Source organism: Lepus europaeus, chromosome 16, assembly GCF_033115175.1.
Source record: "Lepus europaeus isolate LE1 chromosome 16, mLepTim1.pri, whole genome shotgun sequence".
Lineage (NCBI taxonomy): Eukaryota > Metazoa > Chordata > Mammalia > Lagomorpha > Leporidae > Lepus > Lepus europaeus.
Window position 1 is genome coordinate 47,433,794 of NC_084842.1, and position 25,655 is coordinate 47,459,448.

The 25,655-nt window shown below is 42.9% G+C and overlaps 1 protein-coding gene across 1 annotated transcript in view; it reads right to left on the reverse strand.

Annotated features, from left to right (window-relative positions):
- Window positions 1-25,655, reverse strand: part of KIF13B (kinesin family member 13B) — a 212,894-nt gene that overhangs the window by 32,614 nt on the left and 154,625 nt on the right. The window contains exons 25-35 of the mRNA XM_062212673.1: window positions 23,872-24,018; window positions 23,255-23,284; window positions 21,599-21,698; window positions 20,954-21,080; window positions 20,185-20,240; window positions 18,541-18,665; window positions 16,861-17,037; window positions 13,644-13,736; window positions 11,186-11,338; window positions 10,660-10,737; window positions 9,030-9,083 (exon numbers count right to left, since the gene is read on the reverse strand). Coding sequence (XP_062068657.1) covers window positions 9,030-9,083; window positions 10,660-10,737; window positions 11,186-11,338; window positions 13,644-13,736; window positions 16,861-17,037; window positions 18,541-18,665; window positions 20,185-20,240; window positions 20,954-21,080; window positions 21,599-21,698; window positions 23,255-23,284; window positions 23,872-24,018 — 1,140 coding nt within the window. The remainder of the gene's footprint in view (window positions 1-9,029; window positions 9,084-10,659; window positions 10,738-11,185; window positions 11,339-13,643; window positions 13,737-16,860; window positions 17,038-18,540; window positions 18,666-20,184; window positions 20,241-20,953; window positions 21,081-21,598; window positions 21,699-23,254; window positions 23,285-23,871; window positions 24,019-25,655) is intronic.

Genomic DNA, 25,655 nt, shown 5'->3' on the forward strand with positions numbered 1-25,655 from the left:
TCAGCATCATCACATCCAGGATAAAATTCTAATTCCAACTCAGTGCTCCTGGACATTAAATAATTTCACACAAGGCAAAAATCAAGATGGTCTAAGCAAAAAGCCAGAGTCCAAAGAATGCCCAGAGCATGTCTGCCTTTATTTTCTTTCATTTTGTGCTCTACCTACCCTTACCCATAGTTTATGGATCCCCAAATATTTACTGGTATATTTATCTAATATGTGTCAATTCCAACTTATGTTCCAGAGTATGTTAAGTTTACCAAGACACCTTAATTGCTGGTCATTTTTGACAGATACCTTTACAAATAGCCTTAGACCCAGGCAACAAGGAACATTTGCAAATAATCATATATACTGACTACTAAAATTATTTTTACAAAAGTTCAAGAGTTGGTACATATGCAGTTTAGTCAATTTATAAAAATTTCACTTAACAATGAATTCATATTCTACAGGTTATAGCAAGTATGACAAGTTTTAGGTAGTAGGATACCAGTTGTATCCCACTCATTAGGAAAACCTAATGGATGAATTACCTCTCCCTGGATCTCTGAAAACTGAGGATTGCACGAAGTTCCCAAAAGAAAAGAAAAAATAAACAAACATGAGTCTTTTTGAGATTTCTGAAACAGCAGTTTCTTTAGTCATCACTCCTTTAGGATTTTACACAAATTGTTCACAATAAATCAACTAGAAACCTTCTCAATACACGAATTATAAATGAACATAAACTTCAAACAAAGTATTCTAAATGGTTAAATAAGCGTTTCAGTGTTAAACAGGTAATCCGTCAGCATGGTACAAAAGCAGAAGAATAGAAAAGGTATCCAGTGAGGAGTTCCCCTGGGTGTCCACCCTACTCTCGCTCCCTCCCCTCCAACCTCTAACTGACCAGTGGCACCTGCTTCTTCCCTAGCCTATAGATGTAAGCACAGTCTCACTTCCCTCGTTCCCTCCTCCTAACATACAAGCAGCAGCAGACTGCTCTGCACTTTAATTCCTACATTTATATGGTCAACATTTCCATTTTAGGACCTGGAGGGGTTCCCACCATGTTTACAATTGTATAGTATTCCATGTACATCTTTGTGGGTGTGTGTATGCACACTTGTGTGAAATGTATTAATAAGACCACAATGACAGACATTTAGTTTGCACCCAATCCCCTGCCAGTATAAACAATGCTGCAGTGAAACCCTTGTACACTGAGTTGGGAGGGGGAAGCTGCTTCAAAAAGTTCAAGGAAAAGTGGGATTGCTTCATTATCATTTCCTGTGGGTTAGCATTATCATGGTAAGGATGTAACAGGATTTGGAACACCTGTATATCAGTTGAAACACTACTCAATCCTAAGGAACACTATTACAGGTAGTGCTTATAACACATTTAGGTTTCAAGTCAAGAACATAGTGAGGATGCTTCTCACTACCTGGAGTGGACCCTATTTGCATTCCATTGGATCCAGACCCATGCCTTCCAATTCACAATCCCCTACAAAACCTGTATTCAATCCATGAGGCCACAGCAAAATCCAGTTCACACTCTCCCTTGCTGGCACTAGGGCTTCTGGTGCTCCAAGTCCCAGCATCACTCTGATCCTATCCTCCCAGCAGGACTTGCAGAAGGTTGATATGCATCACACACAATTCCAGGGCCACAGCTGTTGGTGTCTGACTGGCAGGATAAGGGGACAGCTCATTCTAGGTCAAAGGACATGGCTATAGCCATCACAAAATCTGATGTGACTGACACCCAACTCTAGGGACTGAGTGCACACAGCTTTGGAAGCCTACATCCATTTCAAAGTCACACATCCACCTGCATAAACTGCTGGATTTGACACCTGTAGCACTTATGGACACTGCTGACACTGACTGCATTGAAGAAATCAGAGGCTGGGGCCGGCGCTGCGGCACAGCGGGTTAAAGCCCTGGCCTGACCAGTTCGTGTCCCGGCTACTCCTCTTCCCATCTGGCTCTCTGCTATGGCCTGGGAAAGCAGTGGAAGGTGGCCCAAGTCCTTGGGCCCCTGCACCCGCATGGGAGACCCAGAAGAAGCTCCCAGATCCTGCCTTCGGATCGGCGCAGCTCAGGCCGTTGAGGCCATCTGGGGAGTGAACCAGTGGATGGAAGATTTCTGTCTCTGACTCTGCCTCTCTCTGTAACTCTTTCAACTAAATAAAATAAATCTTTAAAAAGAGTTTTTTTAAAAAAGAGGAATCAGAGGTTACACTTCTGTGCTCTACTCATACCCTGCATTCCATCTGAAAATCCAATGAAAGGCACTCCATGAAGAAGGAACTGTTATGCCAGATATGCAGACATCAATGTAGGGACAGAGTAAAAATAAAGAACAAAGGAAGCATAACATCCCCAAAACAAAAACAAAAACAAAAACAAAACAGCTCTCAAGAATTAAATCTTGATTTGAAACAACCTATGAAATGCCTGAAACAGAATTAACAATGACACTAAGGAAACTCAATGAGATACAAGAGAATACAGAGACACAATTCACAATAAGAATGAGAAATTCAAATTCATTAAAAAGAACCAAAAATTTTCAAACTGAAAATTTCAATGAAATAAAAATACGACTGAGAGCTGCAACAACAGAACAGAACAAAGTCAAAGAATTCCTGATCTTGAGGACTTCTAAAACAACACAGGCAGACAAAAAGAAGTGAGGAAGCCTATAAGACTAATGGGACAGTAAGCAAACACATATTCACATTATAGGCATACCTGAAGGAAAGGGGCATTGAGAACACAGAACAGTTGAAAAATTCCCATGTCTTGAAAGAGATATGGATATCCAGATACAGGAAGCTCAAAGGATCCCAACCAGAGTCAACCAAAAAAGACCTTCTCCAAGGCATTTTATAGTTAAGGACAAGGAGAAAATCCTAAAGACAGAGAAAAATGTCAAATTATGTACAAAGGAAAACCCATTAGACTAACAGCAGACTTCTTAGAAGAAAGCCCATAGGCAAGAAGACAGTGGGATAATACATTCAAAGTCTTAAAAAAAATCTTGCAACTAAGGATATTATCCAGAGAAGCTATTCTTTAGAAATTAAGAAGAAATAAAGTATTTTGCACACAAGCAAAAACTTAGAGAATTCATCACTACCAGATCACCACTACAAAAAATCCTAAAGTGATTCCTACATTGGAAATAACCATCATGAAAACACACAACAGAAAACTAACAGAACAGATACACAAAACAGAAAGATAAATCAACCTTATCATGATAGAAAGGTACCAAAACACAAAAATGAATTATGAGAGGCAGAAAGAAACAGAAGGTATAAAACAGTTAGCAACCAATAAAAGGACAATAGCTATCATTATTATTATTGATCTTGAAAATGTAAATGTATTAAATACCCCAGAAAAAAGAAATAGGTCAGCAGAATGGATTTAACCTAACTACATGTTGCCTATAAGAAACTTAATACAGGGGCCAACGCCTTTGCATAGTGAGTAAAGCCACCACCTGCAGTACCAGCAACCCATATGGGCGCTGGTTCTAGTCCTGGCTGCTCCACTTCCAATCCAGCTCTCTACTATGGCCTGGGAAAGCAGTGAAAGATGGCTCAAGTACTTGAGCCCCCTGCACCCACATGGAAGACCAGGAAGAAGCTCCAGGCTCCTGGCTTCAGATCAGACCAGCTCTGGCCATTGTAGCCATTTGGGGAGTGAACAAGCAGATAGAAAATCTCTTTCTCTGCTTCTGCCTCTAAGTTACTCTGCCTTTCAAATAAATAAATAAATAGGGGAGGAGAGGGGAGGGGAGGGGAGAGAGGAAAGAAAGAAACTCAACACAGAGGTAAAGACACACATTGGCTAAAAGTGAAAAATTAGAAAAAAATACATTTTATGGAAATGGAAATCAAAACTGAGCAGCAGTAGTTATGCTCATATCAGTTAAAAAAGACTTTAAATTTAAAAAAAAAAAAAAAAAGGAGACAAAGAAGGGGCTGGCATTGTGGTTCAGTGAATGAAGCTGCCAGCTGTGATGCCGGCATCCTGTGTCAGCTTGAGTCCCAACAGCTCCACTTCTGCTCTAGCTCCTTGCTAACGTGCCTAGGGAAAGCAGCAGCAGATGGCCCAAGTGTCTGGATCCCTGTCACCCATGTGGGAGACTGGGAAGAAGCTCCTGGTTCCTGGCTTCAGCCTGGCCCAGCCCTGGCTGGTGTGGCTCTCTGTGGAATGAACCAGTGCATGGAAGCTAGTGCGCATTTTCTCTCTCTCTCTGTCCAACTCTTTCAAATAAGTAAATAAATCTTTAAAAAGACAGAGAGAGACAAAGAAGGGCATTATATATTGATTGAAGAATTGATTCAGCAAGATGTAACAGTCACAAATATACATGCAACCAACACAAGAGCAGCCAAATATACAAATCAGATATTATTAGACCTATAGGCAGAGAAAGATTCCAATACAATAAAAGTATCAATGGACACTTCGTCCTGACACAAAATCAACAGTTAAATCAGAGTTGAACCATACCAAGAGTGGGGAATCTTTTTTCTGCCAATAACCATGTGGATATTTTTTACATTATTCATGGGCCACACAAAATTATCAACTTAAAATTAGCCTGCTATAGGTTTACTGAATTTCAAGTTCTGCCTGTTGTGGCCTCGGCAGGACTAGACCAAATGATTTCACAGGACTTTTAACAGCAGGATGTTCCCTGGACCTAACAACAATAACAGGACATTTCATCTAAGCTACAGAATATACGTTCTTCTCAATGGCACAAGGAACATTTTCTAGAAGAGATCTTGTATTAGGCCACAAATCAGGTCTCAGTGGATTAAAAAGAAATTGAAATCTTAACTATGTATCTTTTAAGACCATAAAGGAATAAAACTAGAAATGAACAAAAGAAAACTTAGAAACACAAGAAAAGTGACATGTTCCTGAATAACCAATGGATCACTGAAGAAATTAAAAATGAACTCGCAAAATGTCTTGAAACAAATGAAAATGGTAATAATACAATATATCGAAATCTGGAACAGTAGTATTAAAGTTTATAGCAGTAAGTACATGCATTAAAATACAGAAATATCTCAAACAATGTAACCATATATCTCAAGGATTTAGAAAAGACCAACCTAGGGCAAGCATTGTGGCTTAGTGAGTTAAGCTACAGCCTGCAACACCAGCACCCTATTTGAGGGCTGGTTTGTGTCCTAGTTGCTTCACTTCTGATCCAGCTCCCTGCTAATAGTTTAGGAAAGCAGCAGCAGATGGCTGGAGCCCTTAGGTCCTTCCCACCCAACACAGGAGATCCAAATGAAGCTCCTGGCTTCAGCGTGGCTCAGCCCTGGCCAGTGTGGTCATTTGGGGAGTGAACCAGTGGATGGAAGATCTCCATCTTTTCCCCTTCTCTCTGTGACTCTGCCTTTCAAAAACAAAACAAAACAAACAAAACCCAATCCCAAATTAGCAGGTGGCAAGAAATGACGATCAAAGCAGAAATCAATGGAATTGAAAAAAAAAAAAAAAAAAAAACAGATCAACAAATGAAAAGGTAGTTTTTGGACAAGGAACAAAAATAGACCAATCTTTAGCCACACTAACAAAAAAAGGAAAACTCAAAATTAGAGGTGAAACAGGAGACATTACAGCCAATTCCACAGAAATACAAAGGATCATAAGAAATTACTATGAACACTATATATTAACAATTTGGAAAACCTCAAAGAAATGGATAAATTCCTGGATACATACAACCCACCAAGATTAAATACACAGAAAATCTACACAGGCTTATAACAAGCATTGAGCTTGAACCAGTAATTAAAAGTCTTTCATCGGGGCCAGCACTGTGGCATAGAGGGTAAAGCTGCCACCTGTAGTGCCGGCATCCTATATGGGTGCCAGTTGGAGCACCAACTGCTCCACGTCCAATCCAGGTCTCTGCTATGGCCTAGGAAAGCAGTAGAATATGGCCCAAGTCCTCGGGCCCCTGCACCCTCATGAGAGATCCGGAGGAAGCTCCAGGCTCCTGGCTTCAGGTCAGCGCAGCTCCAGCTGTTGTGGCCAATTGGGGAGTGAACCAGTGGATGGAAGGACCCCCGCCCCCCTGCCTCTCCTTCTCTGTGTAACTCTTTCAAATAAATAAATCTTTTTAAAAAAGTCTTACATCAAAGAAATGTCCAGGACCTGATAGCTTAACAAAACTTTCTTTTTTATTTTTATTTTATTTTATTTTTTGACAGGCAGAGTGGACAGTGAGAGACAGACAGAAAGAAAGGTCTTCCTTTTGCTGTTGGTTCACCCTCCAATGGCCGCCGCGGCCGGCGCACCGCTCTAATCTGAAGGCAGGAGCCAGGTGCTTCTCCTGGTCTCCCATGCGGGTGCAGGGCCCAAGCACCTGGGCCATCCTCCTCTGCACTCCCGGGCCATAGCAGAGAGCTGGCCTGGAAGAGGGGCAACCGGGACAGAATCCGGTGCCCCGACTGGGACTAGAACCCGGTGTGCCGGCGCCGCAAGGCGGAAGATTAGCCTAGTGAGCTGCGGCGCGGGCCTTAACAAAACTTTCAAAGAAGAACCAACTCCAATATTTTCCAAACTATTCCAAAATGATGAAAAGGATGGAATTCTGCCAATTTTTTTGAGCTAACATTACTGTGATAACAAAATCAAAGTCACAACACAAAAAGAGAACCACAGATCAATATCCTTGATGAACAGATGCAAAAATCTTCAACAAAATACTAGCAAAATTAACCCAACACTCCATAAAAAAGATCATGCATTACAATTAAGTGGGATTTAACACTGCGATGAAAGGTGGTTCAACATTCACAAATCAATTATGTCATAAATCACATCAATAGAATGATTTAAAAAATCCATATGATCAGGGTATGACATTGTTGGGTAGAGGGTTAAGTCACTGTCTATAATGCCAGGATCCCATATGGCCATTGGTTTGAGTCCTGGCTGCTCCACTTCTAATCCAGCTCCATACTAATGTGCTTGGGAAAACAGCGGAAGCTGGTAAGACCCAAAACTATGAAACAACGAGATGAAAACATGGGAGCAGCAGTCTGAGGCTCTGGTGAGGGCAGTGCTTTTTTACTTTTTTGGAGAAAATGCCAAAAGCACAGCAACAAAGGCAAGCTAGGTAAGAGGGATCACATCCAACCCAAGTTTCTGTACAGCAAAGAACACGAGCAACAGAGAGAAGAGATCCCTGACAAAATGGGAGAAAATGGCACCAATCTATCTACAAAGGATTAATATCCAGAATATATCAGAAACTCAAAAAACTCAACTAAAAGCAACCAACCCAGTTAAAATATGGACAAAAGACCTGGATAAACAGTTCTCAAAAGAAGTACAGATACATTTAAAACAATTTCACTATCACTAGCCTTCAAGGAAATGTAAATCAAAACCACAATGAGACACCTTTTCACTCCTGTTAGAATGGCCTTTATCAAAGACAGTAACAGATGCTGGTGAGGATGTGGAAAAGGGGAACTCTTCTACACAGCTAGTGGGAATGCAAATTAGTACAGCCACTATAGAAAACAACATAGTTCTCAAAAAACTAGAAATAGAACTGCCATATGGTCCAGCAATCTCACTGCTGGGTACTCAAAAGCATGTTTATTGCACACTGTTCACAGTACCCAAGATATGGAACCAACCAAAGTGTCCATCATCAGATTAATGGATAAAGAAAAAGTGGTACATTCACATAATGGAATACCACTCAGTCGTTAAAAGAGTGATATTCTGTCATTTGCAACAAAATGTATGGAACTGGAAGACATCATGTTAAGTGAAATAAGCCAGACTCAGCAAGAAAAACCTCCAAGTTCTCCCATAAGTAGGAGTTTAAAAAAAAAAAAAACTCACTCTGAACACAGAATAGTGACAACTAGGGTCTGGGAAGGGTTGAGGGATTGGGGGATGGAGGGATGGAGGGAGCTGGGACACTGGGGACCAAATCTGAGATGGAAGGAGGAAGTTGCTGGTGTTACACAGCACAGCGAGGACACTGCAGTGCACAAAAACCTGGTCTATATTGCAGGAACAAATGAAAGAAGCTCCAAGCCTCCAATCATAAAGGAGTGTCAAAGAAGGGGAAATGCTGAGTATCCTGTTTTACACCACGTACACGTATTGAAAATCACACTGTAGTCAGTAAAATGCACAATCATCACTAAAAACATTAAAGGTAATAATACTGAGTCATTTAGAATCACTCCTTGCTGTTTGCAGAGGACTAGTTCCAGGACCTTTGCCCCCTGCAACAGCGCTCCAAAACCTTCAGGCGCTCGAGACCCTCACCTAAACGGCACAGTATTTGCATATCAGTTCTGTACATCTGCTCATATACTTTCCAACATCCCTTGGATGACTTATAACACCTCATAGGATATAAATGCTATGTAAAGAGTTTTTATATTGTGTAGGCAATAATGACAAGGAAAAAAGTCTAAACATGTTTAGTACATTTGCAAGACTTTTTTTTTTCCAAGTATTTCCCACTGCAGGTGGCCTGGATCTACAGATGTGGGAAAATAAAACTGTCCTTAAAATTCTGTTAAATGGGAAAAGCTGTGTTAACAATAAATCCCAGGCAACAAAATGTATCTTCTCTTACTTTTCTTTCCTCTAACAAATACTAGTAACTTTTAGGTATAATGTCCTTATTCATTATAAATTTCCAATCAGTGCATCAATAATTCACTACTAATCTGATCTTAAGTTCTTTTTCTGATAGAAATACAAAGAAAATGTTTAGATAGAAATATGGATGTTAGCCAAAAAAAAGTTGTTTTGTAACCCCAGTAATAACAGGATCTAATAAACCTTATTTTAACTGGTAGATAGATCAAAAGAATAACTCTAAGCCCTTTCCAATCATTTTCACTGGTATCAATAAGTATGAGAAATTCTGGTGTGCAGAATCACGTGACACTTGAGAAATTAAAGCTGAAAGGGAAAGTGGTTTAAAACTGACATAAACAGGTACAAACTTACCTTGTTGCTGCCTAGACTGTATGATGGAATAAGTTCTTGTCGACTTCCAGAAAGCTGGAAGAGAAACAGAGGGAGATCAGTGCTTTACATATAAAAGCGCATACACATATGGCCCAGGAAGTACAAGGTTTTGAAAACCAAATCAGCAGAAGTTAAAGTTGCACAGCAGCAGAGAGGTTGTCAAGACTGAGGCTGTAGACCAGCGGCCTTTGTTAAATTAAAAACACTGTACTGGGGTTTGTATCAGATCTGGATAGCCTGTCTACACCGAGCCAAGAACCGGCTGGAATTAGAGATGGTCCATCTGTTGATCCCCTTCTGTTTAAAGGACACCAGGTTACTGGTTATCCTACCATGGCCTGAACTTATGTCTCCTATCTCTGAGTATTACAGCAAATATAAATCTGCAATATATTTAAATTATAGGTTCCCAAATACCAAGTCTCTACATTTATTGGTATATTATTTTATTTTAATTATTTTTTTATTTTTGACAGGTAGAGTTATAGACAGTGAGAGAGAAAAACAGAGAGAAAGGTCTTCCTTCCATTGGTTCACTCCCACAATGGCCACTACGGCTGGCACCGCGCTGGCACAAAGCCAGGAGCCAGGTGTCTCCTCCTGGTCTCCCAAGCGGGGGCAGGGGCCATCCTCCACTGCCTTCCCGGGCCACAGTGGAGAGCTGGACTGGAAGAGGGGCAACCGGGACTAGAATTCGGTGCCCATGTGGGATGCCGGCACCACAGGTGGAGGATTAGCCAAGTGAGCCACGGTGCCTGCCCCTATCGGTATATTTTAAAATGTTATTTTCTAAAGGAATGAGAAGATATTTACCTTGAATTAAAGTGGTATTTCTGAGTATCTGGGAATGGTCCCAGTCATCCAATGTGAGGCCACTAGTAAGGTCATTCAACAGTGATTTGGGACTATATGGGCTATCAGGGAAAAACCCTTCCTGTCACTCTCCCCTTGAGCGCTAAGGCTAATGGAGCTGCTCTTTGATACACATCCTTGTGTTGTGTCTTTTCTTGGTATGGAGTTAACATAAATGCAGTAATTTCATATTGACAACTCTATCAAAAATGAGGAAAGAAGAGATAAACCAAGGGGCCATGAGCACTTTTGCAAAGAATCCATCTCATATTTAATACGCACATGAATTACATCTATGTTTTAAGAAAACAACACACTTTAAGCCACCATTATGATACAAATCTAACATTTAATTAATTCGTACTCCCCTGATGGCCTATAAGCAATGAATTTCTAAACCTAGTCCAGACTTCTCAACTGAAACATAACCATTTAAGTCCAGAAAACACCTGCCTGGCTTTGGTTCAGTCCCACAAGCTTTCACCGAACACCTACAGTTTGTGCTAGGTAGTGGTGATAGGAAGACAAATGAGAAAGATCTCGAAGTTACTTAGTGATGCTTCCCTGGTACTGTCAGGGGCAGCAGCAGAGGTATGCACAGATGCTGCGGGGTATGAACAGGCCACTTAAATCAGTGCAGGGAAGGAAGTGATGGCTGAGGTAAGATTTAAAGGGTACAGGGCATGCATGATCCAAGGATAGAGCAGTGAAAGGCTATTGTGGGGCACAGTGTAGAAAGGGGAGTCCATGTACTCACTCTGTTCACATTTGGAGAACTAATACTCCTCCTATTCAACTTCCCTTTTCCTGTTAACTGCTCCTTGACTGCAACTTCCTGTGCATCAGAAAACACATGTAAGAGACACATCCCAAAGGCAACCCTATCTCAAGGAAGCTGTGATCTCCCACTAATAGATGAACAAATGGCCCAAGTCACTCTGGATTACTCAAAGTTAATTACAGTCCACCCTCCTGAACAAGGATGAAGAACATCCAGCCCACAGGCCATTTAAGGTCTGCCAAATCATTCGGCTTGGCCCTGCCAAGGCAACCACAGGCGGGACTTGAAATTCAGTATGTCTATAGCAGCCTCATTTTTTAAGTTGATAATTTTGCACGCCCCTGGATGACATCACAAATACCCAAATGGCCCTTGGCAGAAAAAAGGCTCCCCACCCCTGCTTTGGAAGTTCAGATGCAACAATATCGTGAACTGCAGAAGTCAGACACAGATCAGGCTGGCTCAGGACGACTACTACCCACTCTATTTGCTCTTGGCTGACCTGGCGAAGACGATCTAAAGTCAGGAGGTTCTCCACAGCCAGCACGCTTCTGAGATATTTTTCAATATATGCCTCCGAGTCCGCGGAGGCAGGGTTTTCAACGTTAGCTGCCATCCTGGCCAGCGCTTCTCGCTCCTCCACTCCCTGCGCATCCTGAAGAATGGAAAGTTGTATATGAAAACAAAGCACTCTGCAGAAGAAAACACCATAAAAGCTTCTGAGTCTACACACACACACACACACACACAGAGTTCTCAACAAATAGAATGGATTCCACAGTTTCATTTTAAAGTCAGCTTTTGGAACTCAAAATCCATGTATTTCCATTGCAAACTAAAACCAAACCAACATGAAAAAGAAACAATTACTGGCTAGAAAGGATTTTGTAGGCTAGCCAAAACTATAACCCTGGGACAGCAATGTTTTAGGAACCTATCACCCCCGGGGACTCCTGAGAAGCAAGAGGGAGGGCAGAGAAGCTGGGTTAGCAGCTTCACGGGGGTGGGATCCCAACACCCTAGCAGGAAGCAGACTCAGGACGGAAAGCACAGAGGGAAGAAGGGCTAGGCTTCAGCCCTTGCTACTCAGCAGCCTCCCGAGGCTTCCGTTTTCAGAATGAGACAGCGTCCACCACTGCTCTCGAGCCGCAGCTCTGGAGCCAAACGAGAAGTACGGGGTCAGCTCTCATCCCCTGTGTGTCTTGTACGGCTCTTCCCTGTTCCTTCCATCATGAGCTGGCCCATATATAAATGGGATACTCACAAGGCAGGGAGGGATTTTATTGATGTATTTAATTATTTCAAGCAGATTAACAATTTATTCTTCTCAGGGAAAGGCAGATTCTTTATTTACCAGTGAAATTCTTATAAAAATAGAAAAATTGCAAAACACATCCATATGCCAGTGCATCTTAAATGCCATCGAATATATAAGACAAAACAAATTTATAAGGGAAAAAATAACGGCCAGTTAATTTGAAGATACCATTCATTATAGACACATTCCGACTTGAAACATACTTACAAATTTTTAACTCAATCTTAGAATAGATAAAATATGAGAGGATTTACAAGATGGCTTAAAGTTTCAAAAATTTTTGTCTCCTATAGTAATTCATTTGAGTCTTGCAATACCCGTGGAAGAAAAGCAGCATTCTCACTTCTGAGATGACCAAGGAAGGAGGGCACAGGATTAACAAAGGAAGCAAGAGAGAACAAGAGAACGCAGGTCTCCCTGCTCCTGGCAGAGAACTCTTCTCACCGCACAGCACAGAACACTCTAGTGTCTGGAGGGAACACACGTTATCCTGATTTTGTAAGGAGACACACATAAACGGCCTCTTGCTGCCCTGGCCTAAGACTGGGTCCCTTTGCCACTTCCCTCCTGGCTTCTGCGGTATGAGCACACAAGGAACTCTCAGGGCTTTTGTGACGAAGCCTGGCTGCTGAAGGGAGTGTCTACGTTATTAAGTCTGGTCTTACACAGTAAGCTTTACATTTCTCTTTTCCCTTTTCTTTCTCATCGGGATCTGCTCATGCAAAAACAATTATTTGTCAACTTACAGGCTTAGCTGATTAATAAATGTCCCAATCATAGGAGGATATGTTTATCTTTAAGCTGATTCCCCCACATCTTTTCCCATTTAACACACTATCATCTCAAAATAAAGTACTTGTAAAAGAGAAAACAAAACTGCAAGTGGGACAGAAGGAGAGGTGGAGGGAGATGAGGAAAGAAGGTAAACAGCAGTCGCTGTTTCTCAACTTGAAGCCACTCAGACATCAAATGTGCAACATCATACAGACTGTGCAGACCCAGAGAGCAAACACTAAATCGCTAGAAACACATACTTCTGTTTTAAGCCTTGAAACAACAATGAATGAAGTGAGTGAAGTCACCTAGAACAGGGGCGGGTTAGGCTGCAGCTTGGGAGGCCCCCATCCCCTATCAGAGTGCTGGTTCAAGTCCTGGCTGCTCCGCTTCTGATCCAGCTTCTTACTAACGTGCCTGGAAGTGGATGACGGCCCAAGTGTTTGGGCCACATTGGAGACTGGGATGGAGTTTCTGGCTCCTGGCTTTGGCCTGGCCCAGCTCTGGCTGCTCCAGCCATTTGGGGAGTGAACCAGTAGACGGACCTCTCACTTTCTGTCTCTCCCTCCCTCTCTCCCTGACACTCTGTCTTTCAAGTAAATACAATATTGTTACCGCCTGTCGTCTTCTCTCGGTAAAAAGGTGTTGATAAGCTTTTCAAAAGACGAGTTCTTCTTCACCAAAACTTTTAAAGCCACAAGTACATTTTACTATAAATTACCATTGGAAATTCCTGTAAAAGTCGATAGCATTTCCCTAAATATACATTCTCTTTTAATACATATTTCTTGGGTAGGTGACTTTTCAGGGAGCTAGATCTTTTTTAAGGGTTTATTTTTGGTAAATCAAGTTGCATATGATCCCTCACCTCTGGAATATTGGAGACAATTTCAAAAGTCACTCCACAGCCAGGAATAGAACTTCGATGAGACATCTTTTTTAGGAGACTCTGAGCAAAACCCTAGAGGAGGAAAAAAAATAGAAGATTTGGTTTCCTGCCTTTACTGAGCTTACAGTAACAAAGGGACAGCAAAAAGGATGCGGCATTCATTCTAACCAAAAGAAAACAGCCGATTTCCAACAGAGGAAACTGAAATCCAAACCACCCAATACAATTTCCTAGCTTCGTCCTGGGGCACAAAACCACTCTGGAGACCCACATTGTATGCCATGTCCTAACCTCGGCTCGTAATAAGCACAGACTCGAGTCTAGGAACTGGCACCGGGCATTTGGCTCAGCTCTGCCTGCACGCTACAGAAATAAGACTGTTGACTTCCACACAGTAAAATGACCTCTAACTAGGATGCAAGCAAGCAGTGGTGACGCTCACTTTTTTCCCCTCAGCACGATGGACATCTTGTACCATGAATATTGACAAGTTCAGGCATTAAATTCTTGACCAAAGCAGGATCATTATGAAGAATGATTTAAGAGTGCCTGGTCATTGTTTATGCTGACTGCGCTCTTTGCACAGTTAAGAATTGAACTGCTGAATTAATGCAGAGATGACTCATTTGAAGATGCTGCTAAGACTGAACATCCTATGGAGGTTGAAAAGAGCAGCGATGAGGGTGGAATACAACTGGTGAATAAAGATAAGGAAAAGGGAGAAGAGAACACGGGTACTAGCCTTTTTCTCATCCAAAAAACAAAGCAGAAATATTTGAAAACTGCCTAAGAGAAAAATATGTATTACATATTGAAAATATACATTACCCATTTATTGTTTAAACACTCAAAAGAGTTCTTAAAAATTTGGCCTCTGGGCCAGTGTTATGGCATGGGTTAGGCTTGTAACACTGGCATCCCATACATGGGTGCTGGTATAAGACCCAGCTGCTCCACCTCTAATCCAGCTTCCTGCAATGTGCTTGGGAAGGCAGCAGAAGATGGTCCATGTACTTGGGTCCCTGCCACCCTTGTGACACCCAGATGGAGTTCTCAACTCCTGGCTTTGGCTTGGCCCATCCCTGGCTGTTGTGGCCATTTGGGTTGTGAACCAGTGGTTAGAAGATCTGTCTCTCCTTGTCTCTGTAACTCTGCCTTTTAAATAAACAACTCTTTAAAAAAAAGAAAAAAGTATTAAAAATTTTGGCTTTAAAAACACATATTTTCATAAACCTAATAATTTATTTCATATTCAATGATCTTCAGTTAATATTTACAAATATGTTAAAATCTCACAGTGCAAAGAGATGACTGATTTCACTCCTTTGCTCTCTCCATATTAGCCCCACGGTGCAGAGCCAAGGTCAGTTACACTGGTAGGGCAGAGCTATGGTTTTCTCACGAGCAGTGAAGGGCAGCATGGAGGCTACTGCCAGCTTAATTTTTGTTTCATATTTGAGTGGAAATAATGAAGCCTGTGGCGCCGGCACACCGGGTTCTAGTCCTGGTTGGGGCGCCGGATTCTGTCCCGGTTGCTCCTCTTGCAGGCCAGCTCTCTGCTGTGGCCTGGGAAGGCAGTGGAGGATGGCTCAAGTGCTTGGGCCCTGCACCCGCATGGGAGACCAGGAGAAGCACCTGGCTCCTGGCTTCGGATCAGCGCGGTGCGCCAGCCGCAGCGGCCATTGTGGGGTGAACCAACGGAAAAAGAAGACCTTTCTGTCTCTCTCTCTCACTGTCCACTCTGTCAAAAATAAAAATAAAAATAAATAAAAAATAATGAAGCTGATTAGCCTCCGTTGGGGTCATGTGGAAAGCCCTTTACCTTGCCATAAAGAAGAATAAAACTGAGAGGGAAAATGGCAGGCCTACAAATACTTCCAAGTCATTTCAACCAGGGTAACAAAGTGGCAACTTGTCCCTGAAAGGAAAAAAGCCCAAGGAGCAAAAGCTTGGTAGCCCGACGGCTCCACTGTTGAGCACCCTGGAGGGCTGGGGTTGTGCTGCGCATCTCAGGGCCTGGAAGAAATGGAAAAGCATTCTCCAAAATGCTCCCCAAGTTTTCAGGAGCAGCCTCTTTCAATCCCTTACAGACTTACGAGAAAAGGGAGACAGACAGCAAATGGGAGACACCCCATATACATCTATGGCTAACCCTGTGACCTGGACTTTATTGATGTTGGATTGCCACGCTAAAGAGCTGCAATTTTAACAGCATTACCGCCAGTCTTCATTTCAAAGATTGATATCAGTGTGACATTTAGAACGAAGATTAATTTTTTGGGGTGGTGATTACATCTAGCAGTCCGTCAACCATGACTGTGCTCTTTTAAATGAAAAGATTTACTTTTATCTGCCCTGGCTTTAGTCAGTGTGTTGAGAATGCCTCAAAAAAGGGGAGGGCCAGACAGTGAAAAGGGATCCCCAGAATCAATCTCCCAAATCCTGCTATTTGCCAGGAAAGAGTTTAAATTCTCACCCCGAAGTTTTCCACTAAACCACTTTATGTGGCACAGGGTCCTTCATAATCCAGCTGCAATGACACTGACAGCCACGTTCCTTGGCAAACAGCGCGTGTCCTGTCACACCGCGCTGCCCCTGGTGCCAGGCCTGCCCCACCCTTCCTTCCACGCCACCTCTGCACTGTGCTCCTCTCCTCCTCCCTGAAGCCTCGGCGGTCTGAATCCTTCATTCCCTCAACCGTCGTCTCCCACACGCGCGGTGAGTGCCTGCACCACAGCACCCATCGCGACACAGAGCAGGGGCCTGCCTGGGACGCATGCTTGCCCGCAGACCTGGGAAGGACCGGGCCTATTCTTCAGTGACCTCTGTATCCCAAAGCCAAATGTGAGAAGCAGAGACTGGAAGGCAGCCCCACACTATTAACTGACAGCTGACCTGCCAGGAACTGCCTGGCAACAACACAACCACTGGACTCTGACAGGTTTCCGTGGCACCCATAAGAACCACCACGACTTACGAATCTGCCCAAAGAGAAATTCAGCCTAAAATGTTAATGCAGCCTAGGGGAAGCTGGGAAGATGCAGTTGGATTACAGGAGAGTAACAGGCAGCTGGGAAAGCGAAGCCCAGGGCTTCATGGACCCTGCTTGGACCGAGGCAGTGCCATCTCTCCAAGGCCCTGCCCTGTGTCAGGCCTGTGGGTAAAGTCATGTCATCAACTAGGATTAAAGCCTCACCTGTCGGCCGTGCACGTTGACACAAATCCTTTTGCGTAGCACCAGCTGCATGTCGGCAGGATGGCTGAGCTGGACGGTCACGCGCACGATCAGGAACACTCGCTCGTCCCCAGGGGTGCCCTTACTGAGCTGGGGGCAGCTGTGCACTGCCGAGTCCCAGGAGGCTTCTGCTCTCACCTACGGAGAAGACAAACAGGAAACATGTTCTCCTTCTCCAACGAGGCAAAACTCTCCCAAGGAATCCATTGTGGCTTTGGCTGAGGGGCACAAGTAAGGCTGTCTCATAAGAACTGCCCTGAGAAAGACGACAGGGTGTGAGCCTTATACACCTCTGTCTAGGTAGCGCACAGAATGACGTTCTTGCTACCTGGCTGGTCTGCAAAATTATTCTACTTTTAAAAATGCCTGGCAGACGCCGCGGCTCAATAGGCTAATCCTCTACCTGTGGTGCCGGCACACCGGGTTCTAGTCCCGGTCAGGGCGCCAGACTCTGTCCCAGTTGCTCCTCTTGCAGGCCAGCTCTCTGCTATAGCCCAGGAGTACAATGGAGGATGGCCCAAGTGTTTGGGCCCTGCACCCGCATGGGAGACCAGGAGAAGCACCTGGCTCCTGGCTTTGGATCAGCGCAGTGCGCCGGCCGCAGCACGCCGGCCACAGCACGCCAGCCACAGCGGCCATTGGGGGGTAAACCAACGGAAAAGGAAGACCTTTCTCTCTATCTCTCTCACTGTCCACTCTCAAAAAAAAAAAATGCTCAAACATCAAGAAAAGTTGCAAAATTCTATCCCAGTGGGTTCCTGTATAGCTTTCATAAAGATTCATCAACTTGTAGCACTTGGTCACTTTGGCTTCTTTCTCCCGGCGCATGCGCACCTATTATTCCTGAACCACTTTCAGGAGAGGACGGACAACTATCACCTCCAGGAACCTGAATATACACAACAACACTATTACTTATTAGAGTTCACTCTTGAGTGTCTCAATTTTTCCAAGAAAAACAAACTGCATTTGCTTGTCATGACCTTCCAGCTTAATTTCCAACAGTTCTTCAGCCTTTCTCTGTCAATCTTGAAACGCTGACAAAGGGGAAGGGTAAAGGCACCTCACTGCGTGTGCCTAACTCATTATTAGATTCAAGTTTTAGATCTAAGGTAGGAATAGCTCTAAGTGACGACATACCTGCAAAGCATCACGTCAGCTTTCCTTCCAGAATACGTTTTGTGGCTTAATTTTCCAAACATAATCAAAATTAGAGAATGAATCCACAAGATCCAACACTCAGAATCAACCACTAAAATCACAACCTTGCTTTCACCTACTCGAGTTTTTTTTTAACCAGTCTTTATGATCAAGAATTCCAAAGCAAATCCCAGGCATTGCGTACTCTGGCGGTATCCACTTCCATCTCGGGGATTAAGGATCACAGAATCCAGCTCCTGATCCCTGAGATCTGAACTACTCATCCCACTCAGATCCTTTACCAAGACAGGAAGCAGAACAGTGAATGGACACAATCTGACGTTTAAGTTCCATTCTTTTTGGAAGTCATAATGAAAGGTTTTATGTATTTTGAGAAATGTACGCACTCAAATTATCATCTTGCTGATGATTTTAAAAGGCTCATGGAAAGGCTAAGGGAACTACTTTTTACCTGATCTTCCCAAGTTCTGTTTTTCTTACCTCCCCATCATACTGTTTTACAATCTGAAGTTCAAAAAACTCTTCCTCTTCTTCCCCGGTCAAGGTAGCATCCCATCCACCAGCTTCTGGGTCATCAAGATTATCCTGAGAGCTGAAATCATCAGCTAAAAGCAAAGACATTCCATTAAATACTGAGATCATTTTAAAGGATAACCCCTACCAGCTAAATTTCAATGTGCTTATTATTAAAATTCTTCTGCTTCAAATTTCATGTGCTTTTTGCTCTGAAATCTTACACAACCTTGATGACGACTATTCAATAGCTCACAGATCTTACAGAGAAAGTACCTCAAGAAATCATCTTATCCAATCTGCTATCTTCATGCCTTATTTTACCTGGAAGACGAATGAAATGAGGATACCAAAGAGGTTACCCAGGATCTGTGCATAAACGCTAATGATAGGCTTATACCTCAATTCTCTACATTTTAGTGTGCTGGAGAAGTGATACGTAAGTGGCAGAGTTCCAGTTATCTGACAGTTAAGTTCAAGAAAAAGATCAATTGGCTACAGGAGCAGGAAACTTAAGGGTCACACCACAGCCCTGTGGTTATTCGGCTCCCAGCCTTGTCCTCCCAGCTCCCCACCATCTTAACCTAGTGAGTGGACATCAGTGGTAGGTGGGCTTGGAACGTACACAATGTGAACAGGTCCTGACCGAATCTTCCAACATCCAGATTTACAAGTCTTCTTTGCTCTCTCTTCCTACTTTTTATGAAATACTCATCCCCAACCACACACAGACACACAGGCACCTCGCCTATCCCAAAAGCCTGACATAAGCATAGGCCAGAGTCACTCTCATCTTCAGGGTTCAAGAAAACAAGGCAGCATAGAGCCTTGTGGGAACACATTGAGAACAAAGGCCACCTCATTAGTTGGACAAAGGGAGTGGCTCAGTATTAACCTAAATAGGAGGTGTCCATAAAAATGGGCTAGGAGGCATGAGGTGCTAAATACCTCCAATGTCATAACTCACCTTCAGCGCAAAGAAAACTACCAAGGACATCCAAGTTGTCTATTTAGGTGAGTTCATTTTAACACATAGTTCTTCTGCAATGTGTTAGAAGTTTAATTGCTGGCTTTTATTTTTGGTTCCCTAATCGACCTTTGCATTTTCTACTGCCCCACACCTAGCCAGAGAACATGGGCAACAGGGTGTCAGAAAAAATGACAGCTATGCTCAAAACAAATAGGCAACGCAGGAATCGCCAAAAGAGGGAGATGTATTGGATAGGCTAAGAAAACACGCTGTGTACGCATCAGTAGTTACTAGTCTTTTCCACAAACATGTCCTTCCCTGTGAATTAAAGAAGGCAATATCTTAAATGCAGAAGAACATTATTCCCATCCGCAAGTGGTGCCACAAGAGCATAGGCACAGCACTGTGGGGTGCAGCCAGGCGCCACGAGCAAGCATCATGGTGAAGCAGATCTATTGCTGCTAGGAAGACTGCACTCGGACAATCCCGTCTTTGGCCAGCACCAGAGTTGTGGGCACACGCAAAACTGACTCTAACCTAAAGATCAAAGAGCGGCCTAAAGATACACTTGGTTAGCCTCTAAGTGTTATTTAGCACTAATTTGCCAGGAGTCTGTCTTCATAAAACACCTCTGAGCTTACCGTTTAAGTCCAGGAATATAACAGGAATGTGGGTTTCCATCCCTGGCACTGGAGTCCTGAAACACGAAAAGTAAACAGTACCTCAAATAAAGCAGATTTCCCCAGAAACACAAACTCGGGACACAACCTTAATACACATTCAGAGCCACTATGGTCAAGGCAGGAACAACCTCAGGCATCGGCTATACTGTAATTTAACATCAGAGACATCAGAGCATGCTTCTCATGCTCTCATACAAGAACTTGAGTCTTGTAAGACACACAAACACCCCTGCTTATAGTCAAGTTCCCTTATTTACACTTGCTTTCTTATAAAAGCACACTAGTAAGGACTCCATGTGGCTCAACTGACTGTTTTTAACTCCAATAAAGAGGCATACAACGCTTGCTGACTGCAGTCTAAGCCAGCACCAAAACCCCAATCTGTGAGGATGCGATCTTCTTACGACTCAGTCTTTTAATGGAATGACCCAAGTAATTAACATGTTAACTTTTTTAAATGCTGAGCATAGTGGTACTAAATATTGATTTTGATTCTCAGAAATCTTCATTACTTTGGCCAATAACAATATTATTTAATAAAACAGTTTTAGGCCATAGTCATTTCACTCATGAAAATAATTTAACAGTTCTCTTACTTCAAACAGCTTTGTCCCCTTAAACGATAATGAATGTTCCATTAATTTCACCACTCATCCAAACATCCACACTGCCAACAGGCAGCCTAGTGAGTATCTACAGCTTCCTGAGACATCCTGCAGGCTCATACCATTCTGCCGGGGCCCCCGGGATCCCACTGCCAGCAGAGGGCACCATCACGGCGTTCCTCTCCTCGGTGAGGGTCAGCCGCATCTCCAGGAGTTGTGCCTCGCGGTCAGCGTCATCCTCTGTTTTATCTACAATACCAGGAAGGCAGACTAAATGTAGAAATCTCAGGCACAACCTCAACTTTTGTGCTCAGACCAGATTTACCTGTATTGCAGTTACTGGTTGCTAGCGCTTCTTAGTGACAGAAAACTAAGCTGGAGAGGTCAGCTGGGCTCTGGCAGAGGCTGCCCCCAGCTCACGGAAGGCCCTCTGTGGAACAGCCCATGGGTGAGATGGTCCAGGGTGCAAAGACCTGGGCACTTCAGACAAGAAACGCTAGCTGCTGCCTTTAAGTTATCTTGGAGGGATGATACTTGTTTCGCAGGCTGCATTTCTTCTTTGTTTGTTAAGGGGTGGGGTCGGAGGACCTATGGCAGCATCACTACAGCTGGGTAAATGCTCGTCTGAAAGGATGGCACACAAACTCACGTTCCTGCCATCCTCATGACTGACTTGTTCACTGGGCACCTAGTTTATGTGGCTACCGACAGGGACTCACTGTGCACTGACTTGGTGGACAGGGAAATACTGAACTTGCTTTTCCTACCATGTTTACTGACAAGCTTTTGGAGTTGCTGATCCAAGTACTCCTGACGTTTTGTTAAAGCATTTAGCCATTTTCTACGTAGTCTCTCTAAATCGCGATCCTGGAAGAAAACAAGAGAAATCATCTTCAATGTCATGTCAAGACAATGTATCTCAACCTGATGCTCTATCTTACCTTACTCTTATATAAGGGGTCTTCAAAGTGTCCACAGAAAATGTGCATTACCCAAAATTTAAAAAATCTAAAAACTAAGCATAGATTTCAATTTTTTTTTTTTTGCATCAAACAGGCTTACCTTTTAATTCTACTTTCCTATAAACTTTGTGATGCACCCTCACAGGCTTCAGAAACATCAAGTAATATACATATTTCTTTATTACCACCACCAATGCACTCCATTCATGTTTCAGAACACAGGCTTTTAGAATTTAAAGTGTTCTTTCCTAGAGTGAGACTATTTCTGAAAGGGCAGGCTCTGGTATCCAGAACAAGTTTGATTTTTCATGGTCCAAAAGAATATCACTTGAAATAAAGATCTAAAAGGCAATTTTTTTTTTTTTGGCCAGGCAGAACGTGTATCATTCAATAATTTTCAGATTTATAGACCTGAGAAACAGTAGAAGAATGCTTCAAAATTTGTGACCGGTCTCATCAGCCTCCTGCAGACAACAAGGAAATGCTACTCTTGTTTTTGTGCATTTTGGGGGTAAGAGTGGAGAGAGAAAGGACTAGGCTTGTTATCAACAGAATAACAGCCTACCAGTCAACACCTGCATACACGCCAGTCTTACTTCATTTCCTCTTGTAATAAGGTTACAGGACTGGGTAGGTCAGTGGAATGCTGCAGATGGCGAGTATCTGGCTTTCACTAGGGCACTTAACCAAATAGCCTATGACATTCTTGTGGACAAGATGGAGGAACGTGAAGTGCATCTACTTGAGTGAAATCACAGAGGAACCAAATATCACATCCAAAGAATTGTGATTGATGGAATAAAGTCAGCTTAAAAGAAGCCTCCATTGTGGTGCCATGGGACTCTGTCTTTAACCCTATCTGACTCAACGTTTTTATCTGTGACTTATAGGAAGACAGACACTTCTATCAAATTAGAATGATGCAACTCCAGGAGAGTGACTATACTGGATGACATAATCAGGCTCCAAAGAGCTCTGACAGTCCTAAATGATGACTAACAAGATGAAAGTCCACAGACAAACAAAATCTTGCAGAAGATTAGAAATGAAGGGGGAGGAGCGCCCAGAAACCCTGAATGACTTCAGGAAGTAAGGAAGAGAGACCCAGTTTAAAATATAGAAACTGGCTAGGGCAGGACCCATGCTCGGGTGAGAGGACTGCACTAGGGGCAAAGGCTGGCAAGTGCCCTCACAAACAGAACAAGTCCGGGGAAAAGCAGCTGGAGAAAGAGACTGGGGAACCCCAGGGTTGGAAAGGGATAACAGTGACAAATGATTTTCTGCTGTTAACATAGTTTGCTTCATGTTCTACAAAACAACTTACTCTGTTTTAATCTCAGAAAAAGCAGTATTTGAATCAAAATTAATTGTTTAATTATTAACACGACAGCGAGATCCAGGAATGTGTAATTACGTACTTTAATCAAGCTGATTTGATGAGGCCAACAGATGCTAAATTACCTGGTAGCTGTCCATGTCTTCCTCTTCCTCCTAAAAAGCAAACACACGTTATAAACTGCTTATCTGAGAAACTGGCTGCACTGAGCAACCTGAATCATTCCCCACAGTTTATATTTTCTAATTTAATTGACAGACTATGTCATCTCCCACCCCCTCACGGGGAGCTTCAGAGTTGTCAGGAAGCTGGAGGAAAACCTGGAGCTTATCACAGGAAAGTGAAGAACAGGCTTCTGACCTTTTCAGGACCCAGTACAATACTCTCCCTGCTGGGTTTATAGTCCCGCTCACTGGGAGAAATCAAACACCTGCTGGCAAGCAGTCTTTCCCAGACAGTGGGGGGGCTCGCAAAGGAGGTGTGGAGGAGGTGATTAGGCAGTTTGGGCAGGATCAGAATTTTTAACCCTCAGCTCGCCAAGTACGGGGGGGGGGGGGGGGGGGCAAAGCCTAGGAGTCTGGGGCAGTGATTTCATGCAAAGGTGATATATTTTAAAAACCAGGCATCACACTTAAGAAGACATCAAAGGAAAGCAGAGAGACAGACGGAATGAACTGATGACAGGAAGCTGCTTTCTGACAGCTTCCATATTCCACAAGCAGGGAACAGGCACAGAACTTACATGGATGGTCTCGTGAGCTTTAGGGGCTCTGGGCGGCCTAACTTTCACACAGCCAATGCCAACAGACAGTATACATTCTTCCATCAGTGGTAAAGTCCCAGACTCCTGCACAGACTTCACTTCAACTTGCACTCGCCGCGACTGGCCCTGGGTCACACACAGATCATTTGCAGTTTTAGATTAAGTTTCTTGACTTCTGAAATTTTGGTTTAGAGAGACCCCTACAGGCTGATGTTGAGAAAAATGCTCAGCCTTGAAGATGCTATCTTATCCCATCTTTTACATGTTAACTACTAAAATAGAAATTTTAAAACTAATTAGGAAAAATTATCTCCCTCTTGAGTAAATACACACAGAATAAAAATGTAGCTTACATATTTTTCAAAGAAAAGAAATATTAAAAGATGACATCTTAACAGCAAACAGGTGGCCAATAAAAGTGTTCCATTGATAATCAAATAAAGACAAGTTACAATAAGCATAATACACCTTTATTTTCACTTTCTAAACACTTATTGTTTGTAACTTTGCAATTTACAATACTGCCTGATGTTTATGAAACAGGAAACTTCCTAGCTGGTAGGCGGGAAATTAAATTGGCACAAGCTTTCTTCACAGCAAACTGACTTAAAAATGTAAGCATCATGTAACCCACAATTCAAGTCTCCAGGAATCTGTTCTAAGGTTAAATAATCACACATCTATACAGAATCTGAAAGAGTGTAACACTGAAAAGGTGCTAAATCAACTATGCTGTATATAATGCAATAGTATACAGTCATTAGTATATTGCAATATAAAAACATACAAGACATAGTAAATTAGATTACCAAGATCAGCATACATCATATGACCTATTTAAAAAAAATAAGCCACTTGAGTTAGAAATAAAGACTGCTGCTATCATGAAATCATAGTCCTGATCCCCAAATAAAAGTAATTTTTAAACTGCACACTGAAGAGCTGGTAAGAAGCCGATCCCTACGCACGTTTTCAGGATAAATACTAAGTGACTGTATATTTACAACAGCATTCCCAGCATTTGCAAATTACTGACTTCAAACTTGGTTTATACATTTTAGGATGGGAAAGCAGCATTTGAAAATGGAATTTAAATATTCAATTTCAAGTCGATATTCTTGCCCTCTTCCATCAGATTGTTGTTCCCAAGCTCTGCATAATCAGGAAAATCAACTTAAGCAATCATTGGGCCTATCAAGCTACATCCGAATGGATAGGATACAGACGTCTTCTGATTTGATGTTTTCCAAGGATCATGCATCAGGTATGTTGTGGGAAAAGTACCTCAGAAGACATCGTAATTGCCTAAAATATGTTTATTTCCTACTAGCTACATTTGTATATTCTGCTTGAGCCAGAAAGCGACAGATTCTGAAGGTGTGCCCGAGTGTGAAGCCTGTTCCTCCAGAGAAGAGTCAGGATAAGGATGGGGGAGGGAAAGGAGGACTGGAATGACTCCCGATTCCACAGAAATGCTCCGAGATGTCCGCGGACACTACTGGACCGGAACGCTTGTAATCTGATATGTAACCGCACTACCTAAAAAAACCAGCAATTTTAACCTCAACAGTCGTGCTCTGCCACTTTCCTGTTCAAGAATAACAGATTTTCAAACAGATTAACCTGAAGTCAGCCTAGCACCCAGGCACTCTGCACCGGCAGCCACGCTGCTGTGGCCTCCTCCTTTTTCGCTTTCCAGCTCTTCCTACATGAGATTTCTCCCCAAAGGGGACTAACGGCAGCCTGTTTTTATTCTTGCCACA